Source organism: Dufourea novaeangliae, unplaced genomic scaffold (genome assembly GCF_001272555.1).
Source record: "Dufourea novaeangliae isolate 0120121106 unplaced genomic scaffold, ASM127255v1 scaffold321, whole genome shotgun sequence".
Classification (NCBI taxonomy): domain Eukaryota; kingdom Metazoa; phylum Arthropoda; class Insecta; order Hymenoptera; family Halictidae; genus Dufourea; species Dufourea novaeangliae.
The window spans coordinates 249468-265097 of record NW_015374197.1 but is presented as its reverse complement, the minus strand read 5'-3'; the positions used below and the strand labels follow the sequence as shown (position 1 = coordinate 265097).

The 15630-nt window shown below is 35.5% G+C and overlaps 1 protein-coding gene across 2 annotated transcripts; it reads right to left on the bottom strand.

Moving 5' to 3' along the window:
• Positions 1–3954: 3954 nt before the first annotated feature.
• LOC107192272 (glutathione S-transferase 1-1-like) lies at positions 3955–15218 on the bottom strand. 2 transcript variants are annotated; one of them, XM_015581488.1, is made up of 6 exons: positions 15153–15218; positions 9425–9570; positions 9285–9343; positions 5705–5846; positions 5424–5588; positions 3955–4114 (listed from the first exon to the last, which is right to left on the bottom strand). In XM_015581488.1, exons 2-6 carry the CDS (start codon positions 9563–9565, stop codon positions 3971–3973), a joined length of 651 nt encoding a protein of 216 aa, XP_015436974.1. In that variant the 5' UTR covers positions 9566–9570; positions 15153–15218; the 3' UTR covers positions 3955–3970. The 2 variants fall into 2 exon arrangements, with proteins under 2 accessions (XP_015436974.1, XP_015436975.1); XM_015581489.1 differs by lacking the exon at positions 15153–15218 and adding an exon at positions 10762–10798.
• Positions 15219–15630: the final 412 nt, after the last annotated feature.

Genomic DNA, 15630 nt, shown 5'->3' with positions numbered 1-15630 from the left:
GTTCGGAGGCTCCTCGACACTGAACACTAAATATTTCATAAACTAATTGTCATATGTGACTGAAACAAATATCATTGGCTTCAGAATTCCAAGCTCTACCACTACGCTAGACCTCATTTAAAAATCAACGTTACACCTGAGGAACCTCTTCTTTTCGGCGCCGAGGAGCCTTCGAACACTCATCGAGAATTTACTGTGGATATTATAGTTACTTTTCTTCCCGCTGGGAGTGACATTACTGAGACTATTGAATTTCATCGATGCTTGTAGTCTATTAAATGTAAGTAGGTAGTGTTACCTGTTTAAACAATGCAATACATGCAAAAAATTGGCACACGAAGAATGTGCAAATATTGACCTGTCAAATTTGTATTATTACTGCAATGTATACGCGAACTCCTACATAATCGATAGAAATCGTTTACTGATTTTTTTTTAATTATGTAAGAAATGTGTTCTACTTTTGTATTTATAATGATTCAAGAAGTTCTTGTGTTTATTTTTTGAAAGAGTAATTTCATTACAATTTATTGATTATACATATATTGTTTTTGTGTTTTATTTAAATGTCCAGGGCTCCCACTCTTCACCTATGGTTACTAATTCGACTCTAACAGTTTACATTGTGTTAAATGAAATGAAATATTACATCCTTTACAAGATGTTAACTGTTGCAGTATCGATACTCTAGGTATATACACTGCGCGTCAAAATTAAGGGACCACTAAAATTTGCCGAAAATATGCGTCATTTTCAAAAGACTATATCTCCACGAAAAATAGTTATAAACAATATTGTATACGACCATTTTGTAGTCTGAAGTTTCTAGTTTTTGAATCGGGAATTCAAAAATTATTTTCATGTAGTTTCTTCCTTTTTTTTTTTTTAAATGAAGCGCAGCAAGCGAATGTTAAAAAATGTTGGTCAACTTTGAGAGGATGCGTGGGCCAAATAAAATTTTTTCGGGTAATCGAATCAATTTAAAATATAAAAAATCTAAGAAGTAAAAATTTTGGGTTTACATTAATTTTTTTTTAAAATTGGCCACGTTATTTGTTAATACCTCGTCGAGTTACTCCAAATTAAAAAAAAATCATCGTTCTACGGTCATTTGTTGCAGAGAAAACCTATATTTTTTCAACTCCGCCAGATATAACGCACGAGATCAATTTCGGGGTCTTGAGCTCATTCGCACGGCCAGCTCTCCCCACTCCGCTCCCGAGCGCTGTCTCATTTGCATACCGGTACTTTGTTGATCTCTATCAGAGAAGTCCCTGAACGGATTAATTCGAAAATTAAATAACAGATAATTCAACTCTTTCTCCAAACTTGAGAACACTAGTGTATTTTCCAAGTTTGAAAACAGTAACTGTGATTGCTAAAGAATCCCTATTGGATCGGTTGTCTAATAAATAATGAATATTCAACAATCTCTTTACAAGCTACTTTTCATGTGCTTATTTATTTATTGGTACAAAGTATTGTTTAATATTAAATATAGAGATTTATATTCCCGGGCTGTTGCAATTTTCATGCACAGCAGTATAAAAGAATAATCCTGAATCAATTGTAGGAACTTTGAATATGTAAGGGTATTTATGACTTTTTGCTTTAAAAATATAATATGAATCCCGGTGCTAGCGGTACTCTTACTTATTAAAATTTGTTCATTGTGTAAAAAACATCAAGTCATCGTTCATATAGTGCGGGTTGCAAAATGGGTGATACAAGATTAGTGAATTTCGTGTCCACGTGCGAGAGAAAGAAAATTTTTTTTAATAATTTATAGCACATGGGTTTCAATATTTGAATGAATTTTCTTATTATTCTGGAAATTTGTAACTGAAGTGTTTTACAGGATTGGAGGAGGAGGTTCTACATGCGAAAACAAAACGGAAATGTTGGATAATAGTTTTCTATAAGTCTAATATGTCTGTCCACTCTCAACTATTTCTAATTGTAATAAATATTAACAGTATTATCGGCTTTCCATTGAGGTTGAGTAATTTATATCTAATCATTCGGGCAAGTAGAATGAACCAATAATGACCAGGCAATATGACTCACATAGTAAGTACGCATGTCGATGAACTTTCAAACACTATATTTTTGAAAATGAAGGCCCCTAAGGAAAACAAATTATTTTAGATTTTTCATTCTCATTCGTACAAAAAGTTGACCCCGTCTTCGATGTAGCACGAATTACACGTTAGCGTATATGTATGTCTGAGTTTACAAATTTTGTCTGTGGTTCTACTTACAAAGGAAATTCTACAGTCCTTTTAAAACGACTTCTTTTTTGACTGATAAAATTCCCTATATTTAATTATGGTATAGATTCTGGAACCTATAGTATAGCGAGGTTGTAAATAAAAGCCTTAAGTGGAGACATCGATAGATGTAGCCACACCCATGATCGTACCGGTTTCACAGAAGTAACACTTTGACTGTCAATGTTTCAAATTTCTGCTTTCATTAAGACTGTACGATATTAAGCCCCAATGGCCTCTTGCATGTTAAGAATTGCCGTATGAGTAAATAGATATTAATCTGCAATTGTTAAAGATTAGGATGCATACTTTTTCATCGAACCGGCCTGAACTAGGCTCAATCTCTTTCTTTTCCTCTAATTGCGGTTTTGGCACCCGAAACTTGAAAACTTTAACTCCTGAACGATTTTGCGACCCCACTCTATACATATGTTCCAGGGCCTATATCTTTTATGGATTCAAAGAATTCATTACTCAATTACATATTTTAAAATGTAATTGATTAAATAAACATAGTTAATGAAGTTAGATGAGGTTTTCGTTTTGTTTGCGACCTGCTAGAATCCTGAACAGGCTAAGGGAATTTCTGTTTAATGTCAGTTTTTGTAAAATTGACAAGAAATATACGTATTTCCATAAATGTCCACAGTCTAAAGATTATAGATGAATACATATCACTCACATTTTTCAACATGTTTATTAACATTTTTGTATCGAGTTTAAGTTGGCAAGTAACACAGATCACATACAATTAACGTTCACATTAAATATTAAATAATATTAAAAATTTGTGTTTAATTCGAGTGTAAAGAATTTTATTGGAGCACAAGCAGAATATGTGAGTCTGTTGTAAATTAAATTACACACAGAACGATAGTAACAATCGATAGTATTGCGGGGATAAAAGGTATAATAATTTGTAGTCAATGTTCGTCCACACTCTTTTAATAATACGACGTGAACGTTACGCAATTGAAATCGTGCGATACATAAACACTATATCTATAATGACGCGCGGATAAAAAATGCACTAGAAGATGTGCGCTGACGCGGAACGAAGTGAACGCTTCCGTGAGTCTTTCCAGAATGCCCTCTGTTCGGATTATGAGGTTTTTGAAATGTATCGCAATAAACCCAATTGCACTTTAGCAAGAACACAGTTCTTTAATGACTAAATTAAGAAGCCTTTACATTTATTTTCTAACATCACGTACGACTTCGTAAGATGCTCTCTTTGTTAATACTGCCACTCTATAAATCATTCTTTTTAACAGTGACGATGACGCGTCCTCTCTCATACTCAGCTCACAGCCACTTTCACATATTACACGCCTCAACAGTGAATCACCATCTATATATGCATATATATATATATATATATGACTTTGTTCAACACCCTCGAAGATCGAAACGTACGAAACCAAACGTAGGAAAAGTGACCAGACAATGATCCCAACGTTCGCTGACTTTCATCGCTAACGTAAAAAACTGTGGACCTGCACGAGTCTGGTTGCCAGATGGGTACATCAACAAAAGCCAGCCTCGAACAAGATCTTATGGAAAAACCCGGTAAATCGCCGCTTACGCATACTAAGTACCTAATACACGGGGAATGGTAGTGACAAGGTCGCTACAGTGTACAAAAATGTCTCAACGCGGTTTATAAATACACATTGACCAAACACCTCATAACGCGTTGTTTACTTCTTCTTTAATTCATCCACTGCGGCCTTGAAGGCTTTGAGACCAACGTTGTTGCATTCCTCGTATTTTGGCGCGGCTACCTTCATTTTCGCGAACCACCTACTTATGTTTTTGAATTCGCTAAAATCGTGATCGACAACCTGTCACAAAAAACAAAAATAAAAATGATCAACATGGAGGCGTTGCTAACGTTCAATTGCAGCAAATAAATAACATCGGATAGAAATATTTAAGTAAAATGTATGACCAGCCAGTAATAAAAAATACAAAGGAATTGTAATTCAACTATAACCGTAATATCAATCGAATAGATTACAAATTAACGCTATGGTGGATATCAGAGGCGGTTAGTGGTATAAAAATTATTATCAATAAAAATACGATTTGATTTAATTAGACAGAGTGCCAATAAAAATGTGGGACACTTTCAGAGATTGGATTCGACATGCCAAACTAAGATGAAAATCAAGAACGACGAAATTGCGTTCGAGACTTCTTTCCGAGTAATTAATTGTTGAAAATATGGGTAAAGTATGGTGAAATAGTTTGACGCAACGGGTTATATTACTACTGGAACAGCCGATTCTTAGCTGATATACAGGCTTGATTGATGACCCAGTGAACCTAATGAATAAAATAAAATGAAATGAATAAAACGAACTCGTGGAACACTTGAAGAACGTGCCTCTCAAGTAGAATAACCGGTCACGTCAGATATATTTTAGGCGTATTTCGCCCGTATTTTCACAAATTAATAACTCGAACACGAAACCTCGAACGCAATTTCGTCACTCTTTATATTTCGTCTTAGTTTGGCATGGAGAATGCACCCTGTGAAAGAGTCCCACAGTTTTATTAACTCCCTGCATATTGCAGCACTTGTCGATATGACTTTGGGACATAATTTTTTCATGCTACACGAATATTAATTTCTTTGTGTCCTCTATTGCAACCCTAGAGCTTTGAAACTATTATTATTGTTTCATCATTATACGAAAATTTACTGTATAGTAATCGCTTTAGGAACTGTGAGAGAGTCAAGCATTGAAATCTGATTGTTTTTTTTTAATTGTTCATGATTGTGCATCTTTCATTATATCGAGCACCGTATAATATAGAACAATTCATTTCTAGATAACCCCGTATACAAACTAAATCTTATTGTTAACTAAATGTCTTGACTTTCCTTAAAAATTCTAATCTTTTTTACAAAAGTTAGCAACAAGTAGAACTTGTGTGAGATATGTATTTAAATATCAATTTAATTGTGCATTTTAATTACTAAAAATGATTAACTGATATTCATTTTGTTTGTCGCAAAACAGAAACAGTGAAAGTTAGTGATAGAATCATGCAAATTATGTTAATATTTAATGGTAAATGAGTCGAAAACATTTTTAAGGGACATATATGAGAAAATAGTTGCGATTATGCGTATGCAAAAATTACCTCAATTACGGAAACAGTGACAGTAAGGGTTAAATCGGCAATTGTCATATTCTTTCCCGCAACATACTCGTCTGTCTCGAGGAATTTGTCGAGTAGTGAAAGGGCCGTATTGACAGCCTCGTATTTGGTTTGATCCATGGGTGCCTTGGCGAAAATCGTCGGATACTGCAATAAAGATTTTTCAGTGAAAGTCAACGAAATATTCCACTCTTTTGAACGGTAGTCTTATCTCGTATTGCAAGTGAACGTCAGAAATATTGCTCAATAATGTGATGACTTACGTAACAGTCACCAAAGGCTTTGTACAAGGTGCAAGCATCAAAGAACAATCTCAGGTTAACCATCGCGCGTTTTTTGGGATCCTTTGGGTACAGTGAATCGTTCTTGCCATACTGTTCTACCAAGTACGCCATAATAGGTCGGCTATAAGAGAAAGGAAGAACCGTACAAAGATCACAATTTCTGAACTTATTAACACAAATTCCGAGCATACTGAAGTATTTAATTGTCGGTGACACGAGTATTGAATTAAAAATTCCTGAATTGATAAATGAGAAATTCCTCTATGGTCTATTAAGTCTGTTTGATCATAGAAAGTAGCCATTAGGGTGGCCAAAATGTAATTTCGGATGTCTGCACTAGACAATGCTTTGTTTTTGTTTTCATATACAAAGCATTGCACTTAAGTAATAAAATATCAGGTCATCCTATAAGTAATGGGATTTTTTTATGTTTGTAGAAGATTAAGTACAATACAATAATTAAAACTATTAATCTTCTACCTCTATATATTTTCCCTATTTTTTACATTTCGCCATCTTCCATATCTACTTCTCAATACCTAGTTCCAGTTTTCCTTCCACAAACATGAAAGAAAATTCGTATTACTTATGAGATGATCTGACATGTACATATTCTGAAAGTTAACACTTCAACGCGTGGTTGAAAGTAAAATGATTACAATTGCATTAAATTTTCTTGAATTGACCATTTTTTGAAAAAGAGTGTTGAGAAGACGATGGTCTGGATGATAACAAAGCAAATTTCCTATGTATATGGTGATGGTGGCGTAAACGAACGAAAATAAACAAAGTATAACTGCTCGAAATTGAACCTTTTCGTCAGTTATGTTTAAAACATGGTCAATTCAAGAAAATTGAACCTAATAGTAATGATTTCTTTTAAACGACGCATTAAAGTGTCAGCACTCAGAATATGTACATATTTTATTAATTACGAGCAGTGTTGCGACCCATCGCAGGTAAGCGATTGCCTTTCGATAGCTTGTCAAAAACAGAGTTTGTACCCAGTTTCAACCCCCCATCTGGACCAGGATAGCAGTAATAGGTAAAATCCGATTGTCGGTTTATCTATCATTTTTCCTGCTTAATGGCTTGCAAAATGTCTGTAAAAAATCCGATAAATAGTATCTACCGGGGCATACGTTCGACAATTTTCAGTGATTTTATATTTGAATAATCAAGTTGTAAAAAAATGAAAACACTGAAAAGTTATGAAAAGCTTTTTTTTGTTGAAGTTTTAAAGGCACCACATTTATCCTTTCACAGTAGCGACATAGCATAAGTAGTGTCCCCAGTTTTTTGAAGATTTTTCAGTAGGGTGCGCCGTAGTTTCAAAAATCAAAAACCGTTTCTGTCGAAGTCGTTTCCGTGAAAAAATAACCTATACTTTGAATTTTTATATTACCTTTATTGAGTAAGTATATCATACTATTTTAAATATTTCCATATCCAGTAAAACAGTATATGAATTGTAGAAATCGTGTCAACTGTTTGTTTTGTTTGTTACAGTAATTATACACTACTGTTTTGAGAAAAGCAGTTATTGTGCATTGGTTTTTTGCCCGCTCGCATCTTGCGAGTTGCGTGACGTACGTGGTCCGCAATCGGGAAACCGTCCTAAATTGTCATTGGTCCTAACATATTCCCACCTAAAGTTTTACTACGGAGTTTTGGGGGTAGAAGAAGCTCCTTAGGAAAAATCACAGACAGAATCTCGTGACATTCAGTGACAGTGAAACATGTATTCGTCGCATGAATATTTTGGTATTTTTCTTAATGTAGGAACAACACATTCCTTTATAACAATCAATTAACGTAGGAACAACACATTCCTCTATAATAATAAATTAACGTAGGAGCAATACGATAAATAACAAAACTATTTAAAGTAAATAATATGATTCTGACAAGTGGACAGTGTTAGTGATCGTACAGTGAAACAAACACCGTCAGTGCGTTGACCCGACCGCACTTGTCATTACGTCTTTCGGTGGTGCCGTATACCTACGATCAGCTGTGTCAGAAATCACTTGGGTCATCAACAGCCCGGATCGACACAGTGACCTACTGACATATGTTTTCACGCAGCAATTAAACTTCCTGGTGAAAGGGTTGACATTCTTTCAAAACTTCAAAGAGTGTTAAGTGGTCAGTGTTAGTGACTGTGTAATGACGTGACTACTTAGTGCGTTGACTCGACCGCACTTGTCAATACGGTTTTCGGTGGTGCCGTGTACCTGCGACCAGTTATGCACTAGCTCTCACCAACCATAAACCATTTCGTCCGTTGATGAGCAGGATCGGTACGGCGACCTACTGACACAGGTCTACAAGCTGCAGGTGAATTTCCGAAAGGGTGAGTTCTATTCAATTTATTCTTGATTATTATTTTTTTAATTTAACGCAACCTATAACTTTTTCACGGCAATAATTCTGCAAGTTTCCGTACGTACATTTTTCTTCGGGTTTCTTAAAGACAATTATTTGTAATCAGTATCACTGTAGCTCGTTAATGAACTACGCATTTTTATGTCAATAACGAACTACGATCACTATTACATTACCTTTTCGTTAATACGTTATTTCAGAAGGAAAGTTACAATTTAAAATAATTGTGTATACGTCGTTTTACGTTACACATGATTTTCTTACATTTATGTTTCATTCATTCATCACTTTAAATGACAAACGAAAGATGATAAAAAGTTCGATTTGTTATGTTTTTCTTATTTGGTATTATACGCGGTTTCCTGGGACGCATGCCAACTTACTTGTTCGGAGCGTCATAGTACAAGCGCAACGCGTACCCACCGCTAGCGCGGGAACTCGGCCGGCAAACTCGCGCTCTGATTGGTCCGGGTTTTTCGTTAATATCTCGTTAACAAAGCCGCAGCTAACATTTTCGCTAAGGAAAAAGTGGTTTCAAATCACCCCAGCAACCCCTCATTTCCCGGAAGAGAGACACTTTTAAGACACCCTGCATGGACAACTAAAGACAAAATATTCATCTAAATTTTTTTCGATATCTTTTGAAGTTTACGAGTTACAAGCGAATAAATAAAAGGGACACACTTGGGGGGTGTAACACTTCGCGAACATTCTGTTAGTAAACTAGAAAAAGTATTGCCCCACAATCCATCCTGATTTATTTATTTATCTAATGTTTAAATTGTTTCGAGCAGGCTATATTTTACAAATAGACGAATGTCACTTTCGTTGATGAACTATTTTGTACCATGAGTAATAACGACTAAACAATTAAAATAATTTTTTTGTATCTAATATCATTTCCGTATTATTAATGATTCCGTAAAATTAATGATAAATTATCTTTCAACGATCATGGTTGCCATTCTCCCTTATACATTCACTCAACAATTCTTTCATGAAAGTAGAAGCTATCATCGAAGTATATTTTTAAATAATTACATTTTCAAATTTACCGCATCGTCAACAAAACATGACAAAGAGTGTGAATATTTTCCCAAATTATTTCCCTATTAGTGAAATTATTTCTCCACAATTGTGCAACTAAATGTTAACTTTGAAATAGTCTTACCTCTCCCACAGAATAAAACCATTGTCGTTGATCGTAGGAACCGTGTGCTGTGGATTCATCTATGCATAAAGAAACATTAATAACACCAATTTCGATTACATTATGGCAGCCGGTAATTTCTTTTGTTGCAGTATTCGTACCTTCAGGAATTCAGGTTTCATCTGTTCTCCGTTCCTCAAGTCTACAGGTTTGGCATTCAATGAAACTCCAACAGCGGCGGCTGTCAGAGCAACGGCGTGGCACGGAGCGCTTCCGGGAATATGATAAAAATCGATCGGCATGGCTTCTGCAACAACACGGGATACTTATATTGTCAAGAATTTTCCCAGGAAATATCGAATGCATTGGCAATGGTTAGGCTGCGGACCTTTAAGGAAGTATCAATCTTTAGTGATACATTTGTAAAAATTAACAATGTAGAAACTTCTTTACTGCATGGAAGATTTTACCTGGTCCCAGATATGATGAAAACCGTAATAAAATATATCGAGCTTCTTTAGGTACTAAATTTCAGACGATCGGGTATAGACTCTCGATTATCGGAACGCTGTTTATCTGAACGTCGCTTAATGAAACGTTTCATTATCCAAACTTCTGTGGATGGCAGACACACGTTTCAAACGGATTGTTGTTAACATTGTATACACATGTGAATATTGTATAATAAATAGTCTTTCTTTGTTTTCACCAGTTTGCATAATCGCGGTCTTACTTTACATTATGAATGCATAGAATCACTAAATACAGTAGGAAACACAAGTTTAAGAGCCAAAGGAATAAAGAGTTAAATTCTTTTGGTTACATGGTAAACACAAAGTATATGGGAAAATAGTATTTACATGAAATATGTATAATACGAGTCCGCGTTTACTTTAATAGCAGGTGTCTACAGATAGAGATGTGGAGATTAGCAGAGTCGAATATTTTACACGATTGTTGAATAATCATGAAATGTATAATACTTTAACCATGTACAGGGGCCTCGCGATTACTGATTCTTTGTTGATATGAGTTTATCTGGTAGGTAGGATTTCAAGGAACTCGGTTATATTTTTTCAAATTTATAGACACCCGCCCCTCCAGGAGAAATTTGCAAATACAAAATTTTTTAATAATTTTCCACATTATAAAAGTGAAGCTTCAACTTAAAAAATTATTTAAATGAACCAAACCTTCCAGATTAAAATAAAGGAATAAGGGATGAATACGATAAATAGTTTACGAGATGAAAATTCATAAGTATACCTTGGTTTCACTAAACCTGGCGAAAATTGCAAACTTTGACCGCCTGTTTTTTTTTAAACAAATGCGGTACCAGTAAAATTGTGACTTAAACTCCCCCTAATTTTATATGGACTCCATTATATTTAATATGGATCTCAATTTTATATGGACTCTATTAAAAAGTGATCGAGTGCAGTGAGGTTTTTTTTGCCGGTAGGCTTACATTTGTAAAGAAAAAATGGAAAACACTTACCTCAGATGACACAGTACTATCATGGGTAAGTGGTTATCAAATTCCTTTTGAAACTCGTCCTCATCAAGACAAGAAATTTAAGGAAACTCATTAGTCAAATACAGGAAGATATGAAATCGCATAATGCACATCATTAAACGATTAAAAATAAAGTAATTTTGAAATATGGATATTTATTGTATAATACAGGGACCTCGCGATTATTCACTGATTTTTGATCCACGATTATTGTCCACACGATCATTCCCACCACTGGGGGAGGCCGTGGAACTCGGGAACCGCATACTTTGTTGCCGCAGCGCGCCGAGGTGACTCTCCCGTTCACAAGCCGACGACTCAACGTTGGCGGCCCACAAAAAGGCCACATTCCCGGGTGTCGGCGAGACAATACTAATGCGATGGTAAAACTTTTTTATTTTTGGTTTTTCATTAGTGAAACTTTTATGAACATATTGGTGAGATTTTTCTGATTAAAATGATACCAAACACGACACAATTTGTTGTTTACTTATGATTTATCAGAAGCCCATACTGAACGAATATGAACTATTAACACTTTCTACATGAGTAAATATGATCCAAATTATGTCGTGTTTGATGTCATTTCGATCAGAAAAATCTCACCAATATACTAGTAAAAGTTTCATTAACATCGAATCAAAAATAAAAAAGTTTCATCGTTGCATTAACGTTGTCTCGCCGATACCCGGGAACGTAATCTTTTTTTGGCTCGTGAATGGAAAGTCGTCTCAACAATGTATGCGTTCGAAGGACTCGACGGCCGGAGCGGGAGAATATACGACGATTAGTCGAAGCGTTTAATTGTCAGCGACTGCCCAGAGAGCTCTGCCGACGAATAAAATGTAGCTGGATCACTTCCAGTCCCACATATTTTTATTATTGGCCGAAACGGTCCATACACAATCGGACTGTGTGGTCAGCTATAATGTATCCATTGGTCGACGAGACCGTCGCAGGCGGGCCACGTAGCCGAGTCGAGTAGGAAACGAAACTCTCTCTCTGTTTCTCACTGGCTTGTCCGTTTCTATGTTCGGAACACTACAATGGCGAGTTGCCGAGGCTCGAAATTTGGGCAAAAAACGTATTCACGACGGTCAGAAGCGTTTCGCGTAGTCCACGATTATCGTCCCCTCGCGGACCCGAGTTAGGGACCATAATCGCGAGACCCCTGTATTATATAAACCTCTAATGGTGCACAGCAATGAAAATAAATAAATAAATATATTTTTTGTAAATAATTGTGTTATTTACAATAACATTGTACATCAAATTTGAACTTTTTCCTTACCTCATAATCGTTAATAGGCGTTTCTGATGTGACTTTATAAGCTGAATACGAATCCCAAACCGTTCTTTTCCAGCACGTCCAATTTTCGAAAAAATCAATTCTAAAAAGCGTACTTACAAATTTTCAACTTTGGAGACGCGTTGTGCTTTTGCAGTAATACTTATTCAGATACTTTTTACACGAAATCATTCTCTGTATTCTTGGCAACAAAATAATATAAATTGTTATTATATTATAGACATGTAAATATGTTTAAATAAAGATCAAAGTGAAAAGGACACTGAAAATGCACCAATTTTTGCTGAAATTCTTTAATTTATTTCAGAAACTAAGAGTCTAAGAGAAAATGTAACCATAACATGTGATAGAGCAAACCTTTCTGTTAAGGGACATGTTCAGGAAAGTTACAAAACTACTTTGTTTTCAGTAAAGAGGCGAAATAGTTCAGCAAAATACGCAGAGGCAGCAGTTGTACTCAATGGCGGCGGTTGCCTTGCCTGACGCTCAGTTTAACTCTGTGCACTCCGATGTCGCCGCTGTTGCATACATAGTATGTTTACATACATTGTAAGATAACCTATAACTCTGCTGTCGCTACTGTGGCGATATTGTAAGATAGCCTATAACGCCGCTATTGAATCTGGCACTGATGATAACGCTAGCATCTCCACGGAAGAAGATAATTGGGTCAGTATTACAGAGAATGAGCTTCTAAGAGTAAATTTTGTTTTTTTTAATGGCAAAGCAAGATTTTCAATCTTTCATAGAGGCGCGCTCGCGCCAACGTAAAATAGTCCCGGAGTAGCTCGTTGCTCATACTAAAAATAAATCGGAGTTGCTGGTAGGTCATATTAAAAATTTCTCGGAGTGCAAAGGGTTAACAGAAGCGCTAAATGCGCACAGGCAAAGCAACCGCCGTCATTGAGTATCATTGCCGTCATCGCGTATTCTGCTGAACTATTTCGCTGCTCTAATGAAAACAGAATAGATTTTGCAACTTTCCTTCACATATTTCTAGGCAGAAAGTTCTGCTCTATAGCATGCTATAGCTAACTTCTCTGCTAGACCCATAATTTTTTAAATAACTTGAAATATATCAGCAAAAATTGGTGCGTTATTTCGGTGTCCTTTTAAATTTGATCATTATTTAAACCTATTTAGATGTCTATAATACAATATAAATTTACATCATTTTGTTCGGGAGAATGCAGAGATTTTTTCCTGTCAAAAGCATCTGAATAACTATTATTGTAAAAGCACACCGCGTCTCCAAAGTTGATAACTTTCGATTCTTTTTTAATTGCTTTTTTCAAAAACTGAACGCGATAGAAAGTAACGATTCGCAGATCCGTATTCAGCTCATAAAGGTCTACCAGAAACGCCTATTGACGGTTATGAAGTATTTTACGCGTTGAACAGTGCACTTGAACGTTGAATTTATATTTAATATATACTTATATTTTTATTTTCCTGAACATGATTATTGTATTAATAAGATATTAATCATGACGCTATTTATTCAAATGCAATGAATATTTTACAAAGTTCTAAATAATTCAGTGAACGAATATAAATACAGGGCCCTCCCTCCCCCCCCCCCCGCCCCTGGACGGAAAAAGTGGATTTTGCATTACTTGAGAAGAAAAAAATTGGACTTTGCCCTCACTTCCTTTACGGAGGAAAAAATTACATTGCCTCCCTTTGACTGATGACCTGGCTACGCCTATGAACAGCACTAATGTTTAGTTCTAAAAGAGCAGCAGCCTCTTAGGATAAGATGATGAAGGAATAAAGCGTTTTGAAGCATTACCTCGTCATTTCAAATCACTAACTTAATGAATCGATTCAATTGTTAATGAAATGTGATGCAATAATTCCATATTATGTAATGGCATTGAATTATTATTATTATTATTATTATTATTATTATTAATATTATTATTATTATTATTACTAATATTATTATTATTATCATTATTATTATTATAATAAATTGGCTTCCTCATCTTAAAATTATGACCGTTAGTGCATGACAAATGAAAACTTCTTCGCCAGAAGCCGGTTGAGCTTCCAATATTAATTGCTTTGATTTTAAGATTTGTAACCTGACGTGTTTCTAAGAACAATAAGAGAGTCTATGAAATAATTGATGACGGTCATAGTTTGTTTCATCTCATTCTACATTAACTTTCAACCAAACAAGAGAAACGTGGCCAATAGCTACAGTATGAATGCATACACGCGTGATTACGTCGCGATAGCAACAGTTACTATTGAGTGTGTCAAGTTTGTAAACATTACATAAAAATGAGTGTGTTAAGGTTATAAACATTACGTGCTACAGTGTATGATATTAAACGCCAGCTATATGTCAGCTACATGCATTAGCGGTATTTCATTACTAGTAGATCCAAATTGAAGTAGGTCAATATATACAACAACCTTACCATACAGGTGGCGTACAATAAGTGTTGGAACCAAGGAGAAGATAGTTCAACACAAAATTATGAATGAATAAAATACCGGTCTATTTTTTTTTCTTTCAAAGTTTTATTGTCAACAGACATGATTTCATCGCTCATGTTATCTCAAAAGAAAGTAATACTTTAATACGCACGTAAATGTGTACGTATCTACAAAAATTATTTCGTTCTAAAAAAGAAAGAAAACATTTTACTCAATGTTCCAGACTTATCTGTACGCGCAGATTCACCTAATCCACAATTTTAGTTCTCATTACATGACACCTTGTATTTTTCAATACGGATCCATATGAAAGCTTGAACATTACCGATTTCTACATAAGTGGCACTATGGAGCAAGTCGATAACCGCGGTACCAAACAACATGTCAAAAATAATTAGTTCTTCGTAATTTCTCGTTATCTGAACAGAATGTCGATCTAAGAGAGCCACGCACACCGGTGAAGACAACGCTCGCGTGCCATCGATAGATGCATTTTAGCGTGAACTGTACAACGGCGAACTGACGAAATACCGAATTACAGTCTGTAAAAATTCGAGAATGCACACAAGATGATTTACGATAGCCGACAGAACGTGATGGAAATATGGTTACGTACTGTTTAGATCCGGCACAACAACGGAATAATCGTGAACTGTCTGACGAAGTTAGACCTCGAGTCTTGTCTATAAATGCTACGGTAGGCTGTACACAACCTGCTTTTCAAACGGCTGGGATAAACGTCACCGCGCAGGCCCGACAGATTAAAATCTGTTATCGCTGTACAGGCGTCGCTTCCTTCAATTCTCCGTGCTTGATTCTGTCAAATCATTCCATCCTAGAAAATGTTGGGCTGAGTCATCCACGATTGAAACACTACCGGGCCGCACACCTTTCTAAATTTGTTTCGTGTAATACGGATGTTAATGCGTGTAGAGAATTGATTCATTGGTTCCGTGTTTCAAAAATTTCCATATTTTTGGTAATATTATCAGAATCAGAGAAAAAGTTTAATTCTATTCTTTTGCAGCAGAACGACGATTATTTGTACCAATAGGGAGATAAATCAGTTCTGATATACGATGTTTCGGATATTA

Bases quoted from the DNA above. Each gene is read 5' to 3' on its own strand.
- LOC107192272 (XM_015581488.1), bottom strand. From the start codon at position 9,565: ATGCCGATCGATTTTTATCATATTCCCGGAAGCGCTCCGTGCCACGCC. The intron at 9,344-9,424 runs GTACGAATACTG...CTTTATGCATAG, and splicing joins TGAAACCTGAATTCCTGAAG to ATGAATCCACAGCACACGGT. The intron at 4,115-5,423 runs GTAATTTTTGCA...TTTTTGTGACAG, and splicing joins TCACTGTTTCCGTAATTGAG to GTTGTCGATCACGATTTTAG.